The 21952-nt window shown below is 39.6% G+C and overlaps 1 protein-coding gene across 6 annotated transcripts in view; it reads right to left on the reverse strand.

Moving 5' to 3' along the window:
• afg2a (AFG2 AAA ATPase homolog A) overlaps positions 1-21952 on the reverse strand; it is a 423169-nt gene that overhangs the window by 309491 nt on the left and 91726 nt on the right. For all 6 annotated transcript variants that reach the window (XM_059644453.1, XM_048543094.1, XM_048543085.1 and 3 more), the window contains exons 12-13: positions 20552-20605; positions 12977-13056 (exon numbers count right to left, since the gene is read on the reverse strand). In XM_059644453.1, coding sequence (XP_059500436.1) covers positions 12977-13056; positions 20552-20605 — 134 coding nt within the window. The remainder of the gene's footprint in view (positions 1-12976; positions 13057-20551; positions 20606-21952) is intronic.

Below are 21952 nucleotides of genomic sequence, written 5' to 3' on the forward strand. Positions count from 1 at the left end.
GCGGGAGACGGGGTCAAGGGCGTTCTCGACCACTGCGGGGGGAACGTTGCAGTCCTTGAAGGACGTGGGCATCTGCGATGTGCGAGAGTGGAATGCCTCATCCGGGGAGCAAATGCGGCAGAGGCGGAGGATTCAGTGGAGGCACGGAGACAGTGGAGGGCATGAAGAGATTCTATTTTTGAGCACAAAAACAATAAGAAATATATGCTTTGGTCACTTGAGAATTTCAAATCTGTGTAATGAATGTAGTTCATCAACAGAGGTAGCAGCACATAGTTTGTTATTTTCTGTCGTATCAGGAGCAATATGAAATAGAATTCCCTCCATTAATACACAGTAAAATAGTTTGCTGTTTTCCTACAAGACTGTTTTCAGAATATCTTTCAGGCAATAAGAGTTGTACGTGGCAGTGCACACATTGTTCCTAGGTCACAGATTTCCAGGTCACATTACAATGTAACTATGTATGGAGGAGTAACGTTGCCAATCATTAAGGATTTTAAGAGTAACAATCAGTCACACTGACCTGAAGAAATACAGATGTAAAATTTCAAATTGTGTCAAGGGAAGAAGATTCAATGACTTGATATAGAATGAGTCAATGAAGCATGTACATCTGAGAGAGAGAGAGAACAGGACAAACAAAGTAGAAAAAGGCAGAAGTAGACAGTAAGAATACATGAAAGAGACAGATACAGAAGAGAGGAGAAAGAGACAGATACAGAAGAGAGGAGAAAGAAATCACACATCTGTATTTACTTATGAATTTTCAAATATACTGGGATACATACCGAATACTATTCATTCAAAAGACAACTACACAGTACTCTTTTCCAGCAATGAATGATTGTGATTCTAAATGGACATCAACTTTAAAAAGGGCAAAAATCACAACATATTGCACAAGTTAAAATTATTTTTTCAGAATATATTAGGAGATAAAGATATGAAGATTAAATTTAGATCAGACTTGAAATGATTCCAGGGTTGGGTGTTAGGGGTAGGGGGCTAGATATGGAGTTGGAAAGGGTGGAGGAAGTGACTAGCTAAAAGCAGCTGCATGCTTAAATTTGATCGTTAACATCCTGTGCTGTAAATCCCACGGCTGCTAGTTATCTTGATTCACCTGTCTCAAGCAAGTTTTGGTAATTCTAATCTGGGCTAACACATGTAAAGATGGAAAGAAATGTCAACAAATAAAAGGCAAATCTGAAAAATAAAGTTTTATGCACTCAGATACTGTACAACCTCCTTCACAGAAAAGGAATAACATTTTTGCTGCCATGCGTTTGTTCCACTGAATTAAAAATGAATTTAAAAATCTCAACTGGAAGTCAAGCAATCATCAAAATTTGGTCTTTGGTGCCATCCATCTATGACTGCTTCAACCCACAGAATTTTAAGATTTTTAAAATATCAACAAAAACATTCAAAATCATAAACAAAATGCTTTAAAATTATTTGTCAACACATCCGACACAATTACAGACATAAAGAATGGCAGAATTAATTTTAAAATGAGTTTAAAGAACTGTTACTCCGGCAAACTCAATCAATTTTAGAAACCTGTACATTAGGCATTTCTGGTCTGCTTTTGAGTATATTTTATGGAATCATCGGGAATAACTACATGACAAGTACGTGTGTTTAACTGCCCATTTATGTAAAAGGTACATTTTATTTGAATGCATGTAACAATCCGAGCTACAAATCAGTCGGCTGTGACCTGGCATTAATATGCGTGTCCATGTCTCTGAGAGTCACAACATCTTGCTGTGTATAAAGAAACAGGTGCTTCCATAAGTCACAATAATGGAGGTAGTTTCAAAGATCATTACCTGGAAGCAACAGTCTCAAAGGACGTTGCTTTTTAAACTAAGCTCAATGTGGTCACACATTCCTTCTGGGCAAAATCAGCTTAAAAAACAAATTGTTTCTAATGACCGTCTTGTCTGAATTCCCACCCCATTTAGTTTCAGATTAATTTTATGGGAACTGGGCTTCATATTTCAGTATCCATCTGGCAGCAATTTCACAAAGAAATGCTTATATGTGTCACCCTACTTCTGTCACTGTTATGAAGGCAGATGTTTAATCTGTATCAACTGCATTCATTCATGCCACCAAAAAATTCTCCCTTGGTGAATCCTAGTGGAGATGTTTAAAATGAAAAGATGCTAACCCAAATACTAATTAATTTCAAGCAACTGCAGCACTGAAATAAATCAAATTTAATTTGTGTCTTGTTCATTTAGCAATTCTTCCCCCACTAAAACTTGCCTTTAGTTTTCATAGATCACTAACCTTAACCCAACTTTGGGCACATTCAGTGGGCAAAGTCAACTGCTATCAAAAGTTCCATGACATCATCCATTCCTTTCCAAGATCATTTAATCTGAAATAAATGAGAACTTCAGCACTTCAGCTTGGTCCAGAATGCTTTCCAGTGAATTAACTGTTTGGAAGTCTGATCAACCAAGAGGCTCAATGTTTGTACCCAAGGTGGGTAGCACAAGTCAGGAAATATTCTGTCCTTCTGCATGGGCCTCCAAAGAAGGTGCCCCTAGCTGACTCAATTTTTGCATCATGGTGTGTTTCTGTGTATGTGGTGTAGAGAAGGGCCTGCTGAATGCTGGGTAGGATTATTTAAAATCCCTCCCTTGTGTCTCAGGCATTGCATCCCAGCTATTTAGTTAGATTTTAAGCTATCTTTCTCTTACCCCTATCATCACTCACCCAGAGCCACCAGTTTCAACCCAAACCGTACTCCAGCCATCCCTCAAACCAAATGAACATTACCTCATGCTTCACTGTTTGCCCCTACAACTCCACAGCAACACACCTAATATTCATACAGAAGCGTCAGGAGCCATGTAGAGATGAAATAAACTAATCTCCTCTCGTTAAGTCCCATCCAGAAAAGTCCACTTACTAGCCCTTAAAAATGGTTATAAAGGCAAATACATTTCTCTACATAACTTCACAAAGCCAACTAATCCTTTAATAAGTTTTTTGAGCTGTCAATCAAACTGTGAAATTGAGATATCATACCTGAGATAACTGTAGCTTGTGGAAAGTACCAAATATTAGCAGTAAAATAATCACGGCCCTTCAAGAAATGTTAATAAATAGCAGTTATAACTGCTAAAACAGATTTGTTTTAAACTCTCACTGGCACATGTTGCATTTTTAAAAGTCTTTAACGGGTTAGGGATTTAAGTAAAGATTTTTAAAAATTATCAGTGACCCAGACAGGCCCTGTTTTCAAACATTTTTGAACTCCAGAGTTTGGCAGTTCTGTAAATTTTATCCACATTTCACAACCATGTATATCTACTCTAAAAAATAATGACTCTCAGCCTATGAGTCAAAACCCTGTGTTGCAACGAAAACAGGATCTGAATTCAGCATTTACTTCAAAAGGCACAGCTATGTACTATGTTTCCTCATGTGAGAGTCATGCTCTGCTCCTATTTCTCATTCAAAAGATGCTACTTTATCAGATGAGTATTTCCCACAATTTTTTTTAATCAATAGCATCTTCTTTGAATTGTGTCATTAAGGGTGACAGCTTAGATGACAAGTCCATGTTCTCAGTGGATCTTAAATTCATGGTCTTCTAATTCAGAGGCAACAGCAGTCACTAAGCCACTTCATTCCTTTAACCACAAATACTCTGACAGGTTATTTTCCAACCTATGAAATAAATGAGCAGGTGCAACAGGTTGATTAGCTTGTTTCTGGTCCCACATCTCTACAGAACACAGAGCTGCACATCACAGTCCTCAGACTCCTGAATAATTTAGTAATATCCTAAAACTGGTATAACAGTCTCATTCAGGTGATATTAGATGAAAATAAAGAGCATCATACTCCCTTATAACATATGATAGTTTGAAACCAGACAGCAATGTAATTTAATTCAGATAGGAAGTTGCAGTTGAGATCATACCATGTAGTTTATCAGTCACTCATGTACACAATTAAAACAATCCCTTGAAAAGTAACTACTTTCATAATTCATTCATACAATTTGGCTGTTCCTGGAAAGCTTATATTTAAGTAGGAAGTTAGTCTTGAACCACCCTAGTCCATGTTAGCAGTTTTATAAAACTTCATAGATCACTACAGGTGGCAGTTAAAAGTGAACAACTTAAGTGTATGACTGAAATCCACATTGCTCAGATCAGGTAAGGTCTTTTCATTTGTTGTGTGGTTTTAGGGCCCCAGCCGAGAGCTTGGGTTCAAGACAGGCTGGTTGAACAGAAGGCAAAATTAAGAACCATCTTCATGCTTAGACGTCCGTTAGTTCAAATGCACTTTCTATCAATATTTGTACTGTCCATCTATCTCCACCAACACTGTGTTATTTATATCATGTGAAAAGTAGTTCTGTAACAATATCATAATGTTGTTTCTTTGTCCCAAAGTCTGTACACAACAGTTTGCAGGTTTCCTTTTCCAACAGGACATTACTGAAACAGTTTGACTTTTACAAAAGCCTCATGTCACTTATTGTTTCTAGCTCTTTAAACTATAACTAAAAGATTTGCCAGTAAATGTTAATAATAATTACATAATCACACAACCTACAAAGAACTTCAGAGTTTAGATCACGTGTTCAATAGCTTGTAAATTTAGTCTGAAATTGCACCAAACTTCCAAGTTGACGTTACACCTCATTTTCATAATGGAAAACATAACATTAATTCATGGCTAATGTAAATGGTGAAACACAATCTAACAGTGGCTCAGAAAAGATTCAAACAAGCCTCATGTATCTGGGAAGGTCTTAAAATGGCCGAACTTTTTTTTGCTTGCCCCACAGATAACATAATAACTTAAGAACTAGGAGCAGGAATAGGCCATCTGGCCCCTTGAGCTTGCCCTGCCATTTAATAAGATCATGGCTGATCTTTTTGAGACTCAGTTCCACTTACCCACACACTCACCATACCCTTAATTCCTTCACTGTTCAAAAGTTTATCTAGCTTTGCCTTCAAAACATTCAGCGAGGTAGCTTCAACCGCTTCACTGGGCAGGGAATTGCACAGACTCATAGCCCTTTGGGTGAAGAAGTTCCTCCTGACCACAGTCCTACATCTGCTTCCCTTTATTTTGAGGCAATGCCTTCTAGTCCTAGTTTCACCTACTAGCAGAAACAACCTCCCTGCCTCCACCTTATCTATTCCCTTCATAATCTTATATGTTTCTATAAGATCTCCCCTCATTCTTCTGAATTCCAATGAGAGATTAATGGTCACAAGGGAAGGATAATTTTCTGTCCAGCTGCAAACTTATTAGGCCATGGTTCCAGCATTTAATAGCAATGATATGATCAAAACAGTTTGAATACAGTAGTGTGTACGTTTTAAAAGTAATGAGTAGTTTCAATCCAAACAGTGCGCAAATTACTTAACCAATCATGTATTGACAAGTAATTTTAATTCTCTCCTAAGCAGTATTAGTACCTGCACAAGAAGCATAAGTGCAGTTTGACAAACTCACCCTAAGGTTGGCACGAATTAAGTCATCCAATACTACTTCTTGAATCTTGGGGGTGTGCCCAGTATGTGGGAGGGCAGGATTTGCATCCTGTGATTGTGAACCATTGTAAAAGACTGCGAATAAAAGTAGTTTTAGGTATGATTCACTTACATTTTAACTATAATAAACTTTAGCACTAATTTGACCACTGTCCACTGACATTATTAGTGAAAGAAAATTGCAACCTCACGTTACCCTATACAATGCAAAACTTCAATTACTTTATTGGCAAATTGCTCCTAATTTAAAACTTCCTAGTGCTTGACACACTGTTTATTTTTGACTGAGTTCAAACATTCTGCCAGTGGATTTTGATTTACAGCATATCTCAAGGCTACAAGAGTGTAGCCAAATGCAAAACCTGCTTTTTGTATCCATTTTTACAAAATACTAAATCTAAATGCAAGTCTACAAGTCCATAATGGGTTGAAGATATTTCTTGCCACAACTTCAATGTGCAGAGCTGATGCTGCACATATGTACGCTTGGGGCCTTTGGATTACACAGCATAGCCTAACTCCCAAACCTGTAAAATGTGGGACGAACGTGCATAAAAGGTCACTCGCACAAAACTAGAAAAAAATAAACCTGACACATAAACAAATATTTTAACTCAGTGAAATGACAGCAGTTGTTGTGGTATATGGTAAATACAAACCAAAGAAGTAAGAAGTGCTTTATCTTAAAAAAAAAAGCTGCTCATAAAGTCACTCCCACCTCTAACTCAACGATTGCCAATTTGCAGCTGAGCTTAGTGTTTCAACCTGCATCTCACTCATGATATAACTGACTTGTCTTTACTGCCTTCTTGATATGGTGTATCAAAAGGAGAAAGTCTTCAATTATTCTATTTCTCAGCTTTGCCTTTCTCATTTTAAACAGGAAAAGCCACGATCAAAAATTACAGACAGATATTTTTTCAGTATACTCAGAACCAGTTAGAAGCAAAGGTATGGAATTAGAACTATTATGACTCGTATGTTACAACTGTTTCCAGATAGAGTAATGCATTTCTTGAATTTTGACAAAGATGCAATTTGTAAATGGCTAAATGCAGAAAAGAGTTATGGGACACAAGGGGTTCAAATCTGGTATATATATTTTTAGTAAGAGAACTTGCAAAGCCAAAAATTGAAAACGAATTTTGTCGGCCTATTGTCTACTACATACAAAGAGTCTGAGTTTGGATTATGTCGCCAAATCAGTTTATGCTTCAGTTGCACAATATTACGTTAAGTTTCATCAGCTCTACCTGTTGCAAAAGAGGTATTCAGCCCCAGTATGTGTGCGTAGGCTAGTAATGTAGCACCTGCAACAAAATGTAGTAAGCAGGGAAGTGAAACTCTAAATCCAGAATTATGTCAATTGAAACGATGAAGTACTCATCACAGAAAATAAAATGCACTCTCTGAAAGAGTAGTGAAAGTAGATACAATAACTTTCAAAATAAAACACGTCTAGACTTGAAAGTGGTTACAGAAAAAGAGAAGTGCCGTTGGACTACTGGATATCTGGATATTAATGACATCAATGGTTATGGGATAGCATGGGGAAGTGGCATTGAAATTGACTATCAGATGGAGTAGGCTTTTTGGGCCAACTAGCCCAGTACTGCTCCAATGTCTTCTTTCAAAGGCCTGAAACAGGTAAAACAAACTAAAATGGTCTACTTCAGTGCTGAATGATTCTATAATAAATAACTATTACTCAGAAATTTCTAAACCAGAGATAAGGATAACAGCATGCCATTCAACATAATCTGAAACTGGGGTTCAATATTACTCCCACATGTGAAAAATAAATTGTTGGAGTAAATGAACTCTTGTTCCTTTAAAATTTCTCATACCTGAAACATTAACTTATCTGAACTACCTTCTCTATATTTTAATTTCTATTTATTTCTGTTTTTCTGTACTTTCTATTTCCATTTCCAGCAGATGTGGCTTCCAATCATCTTGGCTTAAAGTATGATAAACACCACTGCAGGAAAAGGAAAGTTGTGTACAAGAGGAAATGTAGTTCCAACCATGCAAAACAGGTAAAAGAGTCATTACTGACAAGTATTAATCAGTTTGTGTGAGCACAAGAACAAAACTAAAGGGGTCAACAACCAAAGAAACAAAGTGCGTTTTTAAAAATGAATTCTGGAATGTGGTTATTGCAGGCAGAGTTGATATCTGTTGCTCGTACCTAGCTATCTTTGTGGTGGGCCTTCGTTGCAAACTGCAGCCCATCATGCAGCCAAGGAAAAATAACTGGTTGTTATTTTATTCATGATTACTGAATTGATGTTAAGCTGCTGCAGTCCAACATTGCCAATAAATGAGTTCAAAGATTTTGATCCAGCAACAAAGAAGAAATGGTGAAACTCACCTAAATATATGATGGTATTCCCATGCATCTGTCACCCCTGACCAAGTGCAGGGCAGGATTGGTAAATTTGCTGCAGAGTATTTGTAGCTAGAACATTGTAGCTACAGTGCAGCAACTGGAGGGAGTGGTTATTAAAGACCATGTAATAAACTAAGTTAGTAAACAGCAGCAAACACACCCTTAGAAGGAACAAGTCTTGTTTGGCTATGCTGTCAAGTAATTGTAAGTCACTCTGAAGCTGACTGTACTGGACAAGCTATGCCCATTGCAGTGCTCAGTGTCCTTTAAATCATAATGCAACGATGCATGAAGATTTTAGGCACAGCAGAAATGAGGGAATGTAAACAGATTCTTCAGAGCTTTTCAGCTTCATGAAGAAATAACTTAAAAGGGAACCTACAGAACTCTATGCAACAAAAACAAAGTTGCATGGAAAGGCTCAGAAGATCGAGCAGCATCTGTAAATGAAAAAACAGAGTTAACGTTTCAGGTCTAGCCACCCTTCCTCAGAACTCTATGCAACCTTTAAGATAAATGATTGCACTTGATAGTACACAACATTGTTAAAGGGAGATAAACATTGAAGTTCTTCAATTTTCACTCATTAGAACTAGGATACAAGAAATAGATTTGCAAGAGGGCCACCAATTTATACAGCATAAGGAGAGGCTGCTACTTGTTTAGACCGGAAGCTAACTGTCAACCTTAATTTTCAGACCAGGCAGGAAGACTTTGATTAGCTGGATTTAGTACTATAACCAAATTCTATGTAAGGTCATCCAAGTTAGTATGGTTTCTGACATAGATCCCAAATTATTAAGGTGCCAAGTGAGGAGGGATGTACTGGCTCCCTTCTTTCTTCACCAATTCCTTAGGTTAGTTGCAACCAGGTTTATCTTAATAAGGATGCCTTTCACTCTTCATTTTAAACCAAAGGAATTTAATCAAGCTTTCATGAGCTAACAAAAGAGTGTGTTCATTAATTATTCAATGTGAAAAAGAATTAATAAAACACACACACACACACACACACACACACACACAAACACACACAAACAGAGGAATGAATCCAAGAAAGATATACGATTTGTCTCTGTGGATTGTGAAGAGTAGAAAGCAGAACAGAAACAGTTGTTTTCGGGGTTTTTGGCTTTGCACTTATTTGAATTTCTTTTGCCCTGTTTCTTTTTGACAGCTGTTGTTGGAGCATGAAGAGAGAGACTGCTTGTTGTCCTGTTTCTTTCTGAATTGGCTTCGGGCACGCAAAGCTTTATCTAAAATAGTCTTCTACCGTGACCTTAACAGCATAATAGCACATGAACCCAGACTAGAATACCTCCCTCCACTAGCACAGACTGACCAGGATTGAAGACAGTTTTAAACCTTTTCTCAAATAAGCTTATTCCTGGAAGATTAAAGCATAAAAATGTCTATAAAATGTGGCTTTCTGCTCAGAAGGAGAAAACAGTTGGGCCTCCGTGTTATCTCTTTTAGTTATGGCTCTCTCTGAAGTTACCCTAACAAATTGACATCCGTACATCCCACACAGAATTTGTAGTAATTCATTTACATCTGCACTCCCTTTTATGAAATTAAAAGTTTAAAAATGCTCACAGAATTTTGGAGTCCTGATCTATCATCGCAGCCGTTATCATGGAGATAAAGCAGGAATCAGCAGTTTCCAAAATCACATTTATTGTTTCCCAACGAAAGAGGTGCATTGTATGTACAAATTGCGGCTAGTTGAAACAGGAATTGAATGGAATTAAACTGAATTGAACTGAATTGAATTAGCTTTATCCTCACATGTACTCAGATGAGTACAGTGAAAAATTGATAAGTTGCCAATTACAGAACCATCTCAGGTACAAAGGTTCTTGGGTACAGCTTCCTCAGTTACAAGGTCTTAGAAAATAGAGAAATAAGATGTCGAGCATTACAGAAATAAAAGCCCACAACAGAACCCAGGTATAAATATACGTAGCTTCTAGCACGTGAAAACGCATCATACCATGAATCCGACTGACAATTTAAAATTGGTTTCTGGTGTAATTATTAACAATCTGGATTATTTAATAAATGATGACCAACAACTGAATTACAACTAATCATGGAAGCACTGCTCTGTGAATATCACCTTTTAGAAATCTTTTACGTCAGTGAAGTATAAATTACCTGCACAATGTGAAATCTTGGCAAGTTAACAGTACATCTTATTATCATTTGCAACTGAATAAGAATCCTCTGTCATACACTGGGAAAATCTTGTGAAACAAAGAAAATGTTCAAGTAATTCGTGGTCAGCTCGCTGTCCTCTTGAGGCTGATTTTTTAAAAAAAGACACAAAAACAAGTTTGCTATATAGCAGTGAACCATTCAAGAACAACGGCTTCATATATGCAAAAATGCTGATGTTATCACATCAAGTCTTCAGGAAAGGAGTTGGGTCAAAGTGTTTAAGAGGCCAAGGAAGCATGGCCATCAATAGGCCTCTGGACATTGAGAGGTTGTGGCAATAAGGCCGCAATCTATTCTAAAGGGAGAGAAGTTCAATCCTACCTTGTATATTTCAGAAAATAAGCTATTCTGGGCTTTGAAATAAATAAATTACAATAAAATTATACACAGTTCTTGGTTTTGTCTAATGGGCAATTGCATGTCAAACAAGGAAGTCATTAGTTAGGCCTCAGCTGGAGGACTGTACACATTTCTAGACAGATTCTGCTTTTGGGAGAATGTCATGATCATGAAGAAGGGACAGAGAATTTATTACGATGTTACTAAGGATGACAGACATTTGTTACCTGGAGAAATTGGAGAGGTTGGGACATTTCCCCTTAGAGCAGCAAAGGGTAAGAGGAAACTAAATTGAGATATTCAAAATTACACAGCATTTTGATTGGGCTTTTTTGGCATTGAGATGAAGCAGGAACAGTTAACTGTCAATCTTAGTTTTCAGCCCCAGCAGCAAGACTCTGATTGGTCAGGATATTGTATTACAACCAGATCCTAGGCAAGGTTCTCCAAATTATTATGGTTTCAGACATATGCTCCAAATCATTAAGGTTCCAACTGAGGAGGGATGAATGGACTCCCTTCTTTATTCACCCACTCCCTTGGTTAGTTGAAACAAGGTTTATTTCAATAAAGATCTCACCCTAATGGGTGTCTTTCTCCCAGACCAGATAAATTTGCAATATGCAGCAACAAACTGATTGCTTCAGGAGGTAGGTCATTAACCAAAAGTTAAAGATTTAAAACAAGTGGCAAAAGATTTAAAGGGGTATGAAGAGCAAATTTTCCATACAGAGGGTTGTAATGATGTGGAATGCAATACATGAAAGGGTGACAGAAGCATGTCCTTTTTGGAAATCGATTGACTTGAAGATAATAAGGGAAAAAGCTGGAGTGTATGATTAAATTAAACTGCTCTTTGAAAGAAATGGGGGGGCACAACAAGGCTGAATGGATCCCCTTCTGTGCTGTAAGATTATACAACTCCAAGGAAGTAGAAATGGGGAGATTGGTTTCATAAACCAATAGACTAAGGGAAGTCAGAGAAGAATTTTTAAAGTTGTTATCCTTAATTGACTTCTTGTCAATAAAACTGAAATGACTTATTTCAAGATATTACATGGCTTCAGGATGGGGCCAGAAATGCAAAACGTCACACTTGTATGGAAGAGGATAGAAGGATGTTTCCTAAGTGCTATATTGTGAACACTCACATTTGTTTATGACTGGCAAGCCGAAGGTAATGTTCAAACACCAAGTAAAACAGTAAAAATGCAATACGTCTTTCCATACACAAATCTTCACACTCAAGGATACCACACCCGGCACTTACTCCTGCAACCGCAGAAAGTGCTATACTTGCCCCCATACCCCCTCCCTCGCCCCCATCTCAGGCCCCAAAATGACTTTCCACATCAAGCTGATGTTCACCTGCACATCTGCCAATGTGGTATACTGCATCCGCTGTACCCGGTGTGGCCTCCTCTACATCGGGGAAACCAAGCGGAGGCTTGGGGGCTGCTTTGCAGAACACCTATGTTCGGTTTGCAATAAACAACTGCACCTCCCAGTCGCAAACCATTTCAACTCCCTCTCCCATTCCTTAGATGACATGTCCATCCTGGGCCTCCTGCAGTGCCACAACAACGCCACCCAAAGGTTGCAGGAATAGCAACTCATATTCCACTTGGGAACCCTGCAGCCCAATGGTATCAACGTGCATTTCACAAGCTTCAAAATCTCCCCGTCCCCAACCACATCCCAAAACTAGCCCAGCTCGACCCAGCCTCCCTAACCTGTTCTTCCTCTCACCTATCCCCTCCTCCCACCTCAAGCCGCACCCCCATTTCCTACTACTAACCTCATCCCACCCCCTTGACCTGTTCGTCCTCTGACCTATCCCCTCCCTAACTCCCCACCTACACTCATTGGCACCAGCCCCACCTTATTTATTTATTTATTTGTCTGTCTGTCTGTGCCTATATTCTCCTTTATCCATCTTCTATCCACCTCCCCCTCTCTCCCTACTTATTTCAGAACCTTCTCCCCATCCCCCTTTTCTGATGAAGGGTCTAGGCCTGAAACGTCAGCTTTTGTGCTCCTAAAATGCTGCTTGGCCTGCTGTGTTCATCCAGCTCTGCACTTTGTTTTCTTCACACTCAAACTCTTTTTATTAGCAATTTCAATCCAAGTAGGCATAATACATACATTCTAACAAGCAAAACAAGCCAATTAAAACAAAGCAAATTCTTGTAAGATACAGAAGCCAACAAAAATCACTTCAGTCTCTTTTGAAAAAAAAATTCTGGAATTCACCCTCCCTTTAACAAGGTGATCCTAGGATTCACAACTGAACATTTTATTAGGGCATTTTAAGGACAGTAGAAAATCACCACACATGGTTGGTTTTAATCAATTCACAGGTTGAATATCACATGTTTCCCCAGATGTAAACAACTGTTCTTCGTGACCTATTCCTGGCAATATACATGTTTAATTTGCTGGTACTCTTAGCAATTAATTTTGAGCCCTTGATACTCACCTACCCCTTTCAACAGCCAAAGCATCTATTTCATCAAAGAACAGGACAGAAGGTGCCACGGTTCTGGCCTTCCTAAAGATCTGCATAAGTAACAACAATGGATTTTACAATTAGCAATTAACATGTACAAAAACATATTAAAGAATTAATTTTATTTAACTTCTATAAAGCTTCTAGAACAGTGGCAGGATAAAAATTCAAGCAGCATATTTGTCAGTGTGTTTCAAACACTGTACAAACCCACTAAAGAAGATTTATTAAAAGCTTGCAAAGAGCTCAGGTTTCACAGATTATAGAAATACCATAAACAAGTGACTTTGTGAGGTTTCATGATATCGTTCATTCCAAGTGACATTACTCTGTGGCATATTTACAGAAGGAAAATGTCTTTCATTATAACTTTCCAAGATGGCATTATCCCTAGATCCCAAAACTACTAACTGAAACACTGTAAAAACCACAAGAACTGTGGATGTTGTAAATCAGAAATGAAAACAGAAACTGGTGGAAGCATATCTGGCAGCATCTTTGGACTGAAAATCAGCTAAGATTTTGGTTGTGTGACCTTCGTATTGTGTGCAATAGCAAACTGGGCTATGGGGGTTGGCATAAGAACATAGGAGAGCTCAAGCCCTAAAGTTGCTAAAGCTGACATTGAATCCAGAAGGCTGCAGGGTCCCCAAGTGGAAAATGAGGCGCTGAATCTCTCCCATGCCCTTACCCCAACCCCTACACCCCAGGCTTTGTTATCACAGTCTGCTATTACAGACAATCTATCGTTAGCCACTACCAGTCTCCACTAATAACCATCACCTTCCTAGCCAGATTGTTATCTATTCCTTTGCCTGTCCAACTGTTCTTGTCTCTTTTTGGGTACTATTCCCAACCATTTACTTCTTAACTCCTGTCCCCATCCTAACTATGGCATATAAACCAACATTTTCCCAGCCACCATCAGTTCTGAAGAAGGGTCATTCGACTGGAAATGTTAACTCCGATTTCTCAATTGATGCTACTAGACTTGCTGAGCTTTTCTAGCAATTTCTGTTTCCATTTCAAGTATTGTAAAGATGAAATTTGTCTTTTCCTTTCCCCTTGCACATTTTCTCCTAAACTTCAGGTTGCATACATTTCCATAGGTGGCAGTTGAAAGCTTATGTAAATATTCTCCAGATGAAATCCAAAGTTACATGATGATGGGCGTTACATCCAACATGTTCTCTACACAACAAATATCCATACACAAAATTTAAGTAATCTTCATCTACTGATGATTAGAAGGTGGATTACTAGAAGTGATATGGTTTGAACAGAGGAATAGTTTAAAAAAAAGTTGCCAGAATTATAGCATTGACACCAAACAGTCAGAAAAAGTTAGAAGTGCAAGTATGTTAGCAAATTGGTGAGAAATATTGTAATAAAATGTATATTAACAATGGACTTCAATTAACATTATACTATATGGCAAAGGTTTAGATGATACAGAATTCTCCACACTTCAACCTCAAGTGGTTGAATGTTGTCCATAGTTTTCATAGAAGGTCAAAACCAGACAGTTTACTATTCAGATAAGTTAATAGGAGGTCCATCAGTGAGAGGTGGGCTGTCATCAGTATGAAAGAAGAGTATGGTATGTATTCCAGTAAAGACTATGGAATTTTGGAAAAATGTATTGGTTTTAATTTGAGAATCTGTATTAATGGGAATGATCCTTTAGCAGTCATCTGCTGGTGTTCTTTGAGTAGGATTTTGTCCCTGCAAACCTCAGGTTTTTCAAAGCATGTTAGCACAGGAAGCCACTCACGTTGACCCAGTGCCAACATCCCAGAAACAACGCTCATGATTTCCCAGAAGTGGATATCTCTCACATGTTCTTGACCACTCCTGAGTCAGATTGAGCACCAGAATTCTGTTGTTGGGTAGGCTAGTACAAATGAAGCAGAACAGTGTGGAGATTCTCTTGTCCCAGGTGATATCTGCTGTTTTATCTACAGAATTCAGTCTCATCTTGACTTTGGTTTTAATGCATTGGTGAGGTTGCAGGTCATTCAGTGTGCTCAAGAATAAAGAAGTAGTGCTTGAGAAGCTCAGCAAGTCCTGCAATATCTGTGGATAGGGAAACAGATTACACATTTTGAGTCCAACTGGCTCTTCTTCTGAACCCTCCTGATGCCAAGGTATTTTGGTGTTGAGTCAAAAATGAGTGGTCAACTATAGAACGGGACTCAAAGTTTTACCATAGCTTTTAAGTTGTTAATATTGCAACAGCAGCATCTACCACACAATGTGGAAAATTGCCCGGATGTGCTGAGTATACAAAATGCAGGACAAATCTAACGCAGCCAAGTATTGCCACATTAGAGTACTCTCGATCATCAGTAATGAAACATGTTATCAACAATGCAATCAAGAAAAACTTGCAGAGCAAACACATGCTCACTGACACAAGACTCTCAGCTTGGTTCAAACATGGACAAAAGAGATTAATTCCAGGAGATCAGGTGGGAATGACTACCCTTGACATCATGGCAACATGTGACCAGGTTTGGCAGCAAGCAGTCCTAGCAAAAGTGGAGGCAACTGGAATCGAGGAAAACTCTCTGCTGATCGGAGTCACACCTAGCACAAATGTAGATGTCTGTGGTCACTGGAGGTCAGTCAACACACCCAGCTCCAGGACATATTTGCAGGTGCTCCTCAGGAACTCTGCAGGAATGGAGCTAGTAAAGGTCAGTGTACTTGGAGAGTTAGGGAGGGGATAGGTCAGTCCAGGGAGGACGGACAGGTCAAGGGGGCGGGATGAGGCTAGTAGGTAGGAGATGGGGAGGGTGGGAGGAGGGGATAGGTGGGATGACAGGTTAGGGAGGCAGGTAGGAGCTGGGCCAGTTTTGGGATGCGGTTGGGGGAGGGAAGATTTTGAAGCTTGTAAAGTCCACATTGATACCACTGGGTTGCAGGGTTCCCAAGCGAAATGCGAGTGGCTGTTTCTGCAACCTTCGGGTAGCATCGTTGTGACACTGCAGGATGCCCAGGATGGACATGTCATCTGAGGAATGAGAGGGAGAGTTGAAATGTTTGTGACTGGGAGGTGCAGTTGTTTAGTGTGAACTGAGTGTAGGTGTTTCAAAGCAGTCCCCCAGCTTCCGCTTGGTTTCCCCGAAGTACAGGAAGCCACAACAGGAACAGCGGATACAGTATACCACATTAGCAGATGTGCAGGTGAACATCAGCTTGCTGTGGAAGGTCTTCTTGGGGCCTAATATGGGGGTAGGGGGGGATGCGTAGGGGCAGGTGTAGCACTTCCTGTGTTTGCAGGGAAAAGTGCTGGGTGTGGTGGGGCTGGAGGGGAGTGTGGAGCAGACAAGGGAGTCATGGAGAGAGTGGTCCCTCCGGAAAGCAGATAAGGAGAGGGAAAAATGTGGTGGGGTCGGATTGCAGATGTCAGAAATATCGAAGGATGATGTGTTGGATCCGGGAGGTTGGTGGGGTGGTATGTGAGGACGAGGGGGATTCTGACATCTGCTCATGTGGTATACTGTATCCGTTGTTCCCGTTGTGGCCTCCTCTACAGCGGGGAAACCAAGCGGAGGCTGGGAGACTGTTTTGTGGAACACCTATGCTCAGTTCGCACTAAACAACTGCACTTCCCAGTCGTGAATCATTTCATCTCCCCCTCCCATTCCTCAGACGACAAGTCCATCCTGGATCTCCTGCAGTGCCACAACAATGCCACATGACGGTTACAGGAACAGCGCCTCATATTTTGCCTCGGAACTCTGCAGCCCAATGGTATCAATGTGGGCTTCACAAGCTTCAAAATCCCCCCTCCCCCAACCACATCCCAAAACCAGCCAGCTTATCCCCGCTTCCCTAACCTGTCCTTCCTCCCACCTATCCCCTCCCTCCAACTCATGCCCCACCCCCATCTCCTAGCAACTAGCCTCATCCAGCCCCCTTGACCTGTCTGTCCTCCCTGGGCAGACTTATCCCCTCCCTAACTCCCCACCTACTCTCACCTTCATTGGCCCCATCCCCGCCTCATTGACCTGTCTGTGTCCTCTCAGCTTGTCTTCTCCTTTATCCATCTTCTATCCGCCTCCCCTCTCTCCCTATTTATTTCAGAACCCCCTTCCCCTCCCTCATTTCTGTAGAAGGGTCTAGGCCTGAAATGACAGCTTTCCTGCTCCACAGATGCTGCTTGGCCTGCTGTGCTCATCCGGCTCTACACCTTGTTGTCTAACATTCACTACCATCGACTTCTTCAGTATCTGCAGAGTTGCATATGTCCAAATGTAGGAAAACCTGGACAATATCCAGGCCTGGACTGACAAGCAGAAGCAAAATTCACACCTCACAAGTACAATTGAAAAATCTCCCCTTGACATTCAGTGGCATTGCCATCACTGAATACCCTATGATCACATCTTAGGGATTACCATTGACCAGGAACTGAACTGTACTAACTATATAACTACTGTGGCTAGAAGAACAGATTAGACGCTAGAAAGAAAACAGCTACAAGGCACAAGTCAGGAGTGTCATTGAATATTCTACATTTGCCAGAATGAGTGCAACTCTAACAACTTCAAGAAACTGGACACCATCCAGGCCACGACTTACTGTCATGTTACCCACAAATATTCCCCGTGACTACTGCCACTCAGTCGCAGCAGTGTGTACGATCTACATGATGCACTGCATGAATTCATAAATGCTGTTTAGACAGTACCTTACAAATGCACAATCATTACAGAAAGACAAGGGCAGCAGATACATGGGAATACCACCATCTGCAATATCCCCTCCAAGTCACTCACCATTCAGACTTGAAAATATATCGCCATTCCATCAGGGTCATTGGGTCAAAATCCTGGAACTCCCTCCCAAATGGCATTATAGGTTTAACTACACCAACCGGACTGCAAAGATTTAAGACGACTTATTGCCACCTTCTCATGAGCACTTAGAGATCGGCAATAAATGTTGGCCCTGTCATTGACACCGAAGTTCCACAAATGAATTAAAAATTGTGGAACACTAAAATAAAAATTTTGACAGTGGTTGGTCAAAGTCTCTGTTTACCACTCAGTTCCGAGGAAGGGTCACCGGACCCAAAACATTAACTCTTTTTTTCTCCCCCACAGATGCTGCCAGACCTGCTGAACTTTTCCAGCAACTTTGTTTTTGTCTCTGTTTACTACTGTATGCTCCCAGGGAACAAAGATCTTCAGTGAACATTTTCTCAACGTTCCTTAGTTTTTAACCTAGCAAGCCAGGTCCAAGTCATAAGCGTGCGTGAAGAACCACGGTTTTGTAGGCAAGAGGTTGCTGGTGAATGTGCTGAAGAGAACTGGTGCAAGAACTGGTACCTGTTAAAGTAAACTGCTAGTTACGACTGGGCAACTGACATGAACTCCAAGATGTATACAAATTAACTGTGGAGTTGATTAGTTGTAGGTTTTTCGGACCAATGATTTTAAAAAAAGTGCTTCTGTGATACATCCGTGCACTGCACTGTGTCAAATACGCAGATAAAGTCAATAAAGGTGGTCCCTGACATCAGGCCTTTCTGGAAATCAGCTTCAACATGGGGTCAGTGTTAGGAGCTGAAGTGAACAGCTGCGGTGCGTGCATAAACCTGCTATCAGGAGAGGATTAAGGGTGAAGTGTTTCTAGGGTGGAACGTAGTATGTTTAGCAGAAGGCATTCCAGGATCTTGTATTTAATTGACAGTCAGGTGAAAGTGTGGCAAGCTTCATGGGTTGTTGGGTGCTGTCACTGACTTGGCAATAACCACTATCTTGGATTGATGCAAGACATTTGGAATGGTCCCCTGTGATGCGGAAGCTAATGTTGTGAGTTTCTTATCCCACTGACCATAGTTCACTTCCCCATACTCAGAACCAAACTTGAATTTTGCATGTATTTGCAATGAGCATATGACCAACTATTCAATATTGTTGAAGTACAGCTTTCTGAAGTTATTTCCGTCTTTTGTGTTAGAAGTGAGGGTAGGGGGTTACCCCTGAAGAATAGAAGGCTCTCTCATTTTGGACAGATATTTAGAAAAATTAGTCAACATTATTTCAATCCTACGTACACCTATTGATTTTAATTTGATTTTAAAAACTTTAAACAGAAAATCTGTAGGCTACATCAAATATATTTACTTGAATATTGAATAATTGCAAGTTTGCTTCAACATGAGCAGGAACGACAAATTCAAAAAAACATTGTACATGGTATCAAAGCAATAATTTCCCTTCCCTAGCCACACACACTTGCGGCTTCTCTCAATAAGACCATCAGCTTTACTGAAAATTCAGATTTTTTTGTGTACAATGGCTCATGCAGACTAGAAACATAATCTCAATTAATGGAGTAAGAGAGAGTACAGTTTTGATTTAACAGTGTGTGGAATTAAATCTCACATCGGAAATATTCTAACTTATTGCACCCTCTCTTTATCAGCGTAGATAAATGAGATCATCAAGTGAACAAATGAAACAAAGGATAATAAAGTATTTAACATCATTATGGTACTGCTTATGCTAGTCCCATTGTACAGCGCCAGTGCTGAAAGACGCAGGTTTGAAATTTCAATTTTCTTATCTTAACTCGACTAGGCAGGCAGTGGAGGTCAAGCATTTCCTTATCGCTCTTCAAAACATAACAGCAATCAAGTTTTCCATCTGAAACTACTCTGATCTCAAGAAACCATACAGGCTGAGCACTTTAAGTAACTGAAATCAAATTATATCCAACTCTCCCACTTCTTCCCTGATTTGTTCCCATGTTAATCTACTGTTAGGAGTACAAGGAGGACACCCACAGAGCACAAGCAGGCAATGACAATGGCAACAGTACTCACTTGCAGTGAAAGTTTGAGCCAAATTCAAGGGACCAGTGGGGAAAAGTCAAAGGGGTTGGCATTGTAGGCTTTCCATATATTCAGGCAAAATCTTCCGGAAGCAAGCTCCTGGGGTAGAATAGGCCTAACAGGTAGGTTTAAAGTTAATTCAGGACTTTTTTTTCCTGGGAAAACAAGAGTGCTTCTAGAAGATTCTCAAGGAATTTAGATCAACCTCGAATCTGATTCCCTTCTTTCAGCCAAGCCGTTCCTTTTTCACTATCACCAACAACCAAACACTGTCATGTGCCTCCAACTAAGTGGTTTCCAGATGTTTATTTGGTGATCTCACTGGCTGGTGAACTGCTGAGTGGGACACGGCATCATTTAAATTAAAGAGGCTCTGCCATTGAGAAAAATCAAAAAAGGGGGAAAATATGTTTAAAAATGTATGCTCAGAGTTGCATGTAATATAACTTGATTATTTTAGTAAGGAAACTTTTAAAAAAATGCTATTTATAATTTAGAGAGATTTATTTTAAAAGCACTGCAAAAACCTGTGATATTTTTCATACCGTTTTTGTTTTGAATTACCCATCAGAAATACTTAAAGCATTTATCAGTAGAATGAACTAAAGTAAATGTTTGTTAAACAAACATGTTACATCATCATGCCAAGCAACAATAACATAAATGTGAAGAACAAGCATTCTTGTCCAACCTACCTCTCTCACAGCACGCTCAGATTCTCCTACATATTTACTCATTAGTTCTGGTCCCTAAATAAGATAAAAAAGTTGAAGTTAGTCATTTCTTGATAGTATGAAAAGAGATATTACAGGCTTTAAGCAAAACAACCACAAGTAACAAGAAATATTATATGCCATTACATACAGGTTAAGATGACATCCTGTTTGGACTGAAATAAAATAATTCCTCCAATATTCTGTTACGATAGTTGGCAACACTCAAAATAGACAGGGGGCCATAGGTGAACTTACTCCTGCAATCACCAAATAGCCCTGAAAACTTCACTCTCAAGGGTGACCAGAGAAAAGTCACCTTCCCTTTGTTAAGTAGAATGGAAGGAAATGGTGAGGATATTGTCCTCTAATCAGTAGCAGTGGGGAGAAGGAGGAGGTTGCACGGGGTGGGGAGTGGGGAGGGAGGTTGCGTGGATCGGGAGGAAGGGGGAGAGGGAGGATGTATGGGGGTGAGAGGGAGAAGAAGGTTGCACAGTTGGGGGAGAAGAAGGAGTCTGCAAGGGCAGGGAAGACAGAGGTAAAATGGAAAGGAGTGAGAGCGCGATTATAAAATCGGTCAACAAAGGAAAAATCAGCTAAGGAGGAGCAAGAAAAACTAAAGTAATGAATTACTTGCAATTTAATATTGAATGGTAGCACATTAAAGCAAATGTTCAAGAACTACTGTATAGATAAATTCAGATGCCATTGCAATGAACATTGCGTCAATTGTTATATTTAAATCTGAGATGCAATGAAAAGGATTAAAGGATTAAAATATTCCGATTTTGCGAATATGCGATAGAAAATGCATAAGCTACGAACTCACCAATTAACAAGGCATGTTTAAGATAATGACTTTTTGTGTGTAGAAGTGCGTCAGTTATTTGTAAAAATATTTGTTATTAAATTATTACCATATGCCAATTTAAATATTGTGGTGTCCAGGAAAGGAATGTTTTCTTCAACTGCTGCAACTTTAAATTTAATAAATGAAAATATTGAAGAATTATTTAAAATGTGCTCAACAAAGTCCAAATACCTTGCACAAGTAATGCTGTTATGTGACAGAATCATCAAATACAAGATTGTTTGTCAATATAAGAAAAACTCAAAAATCAAAAATAAACCCTCAAAAGGAGCCCTCAGAAAAATAAATATTTTGTGCCGTGATACCCTATCATGCAATCCTACTCAAGACTATACGAGTCTCTTACAGAAATATTGGCCTTGTAGCAGCCATTCTGAAATATCTATCCTTCCAATATGAGAGGGTGTATGATTCTCTACAGCTTGGCTGTTCCTCAAACTGGGCTATTCAAAGTATTTCAAATGATACTTCTTTCAGCGCATTGTTGCTAGTCACCAAAGTACTTGTATAAG

Source organism: Stegostoma tigrinum, chromosome 1 (assembly GCF_030684315.1).
Source record: "Stegostoma tigrinum isolate sSteTig4 chromosome 1, sSteTig4.hap1, whole genome shotgun sequence".
Classification (NCBI taxonomy): domain Eukaryota; kingdom Metazoa; phylum Chordata; class Chondrichthyes; order Orectolobiformes; family Stegostomatidae; genus Stegostoma; species Stegostoma tigrinum.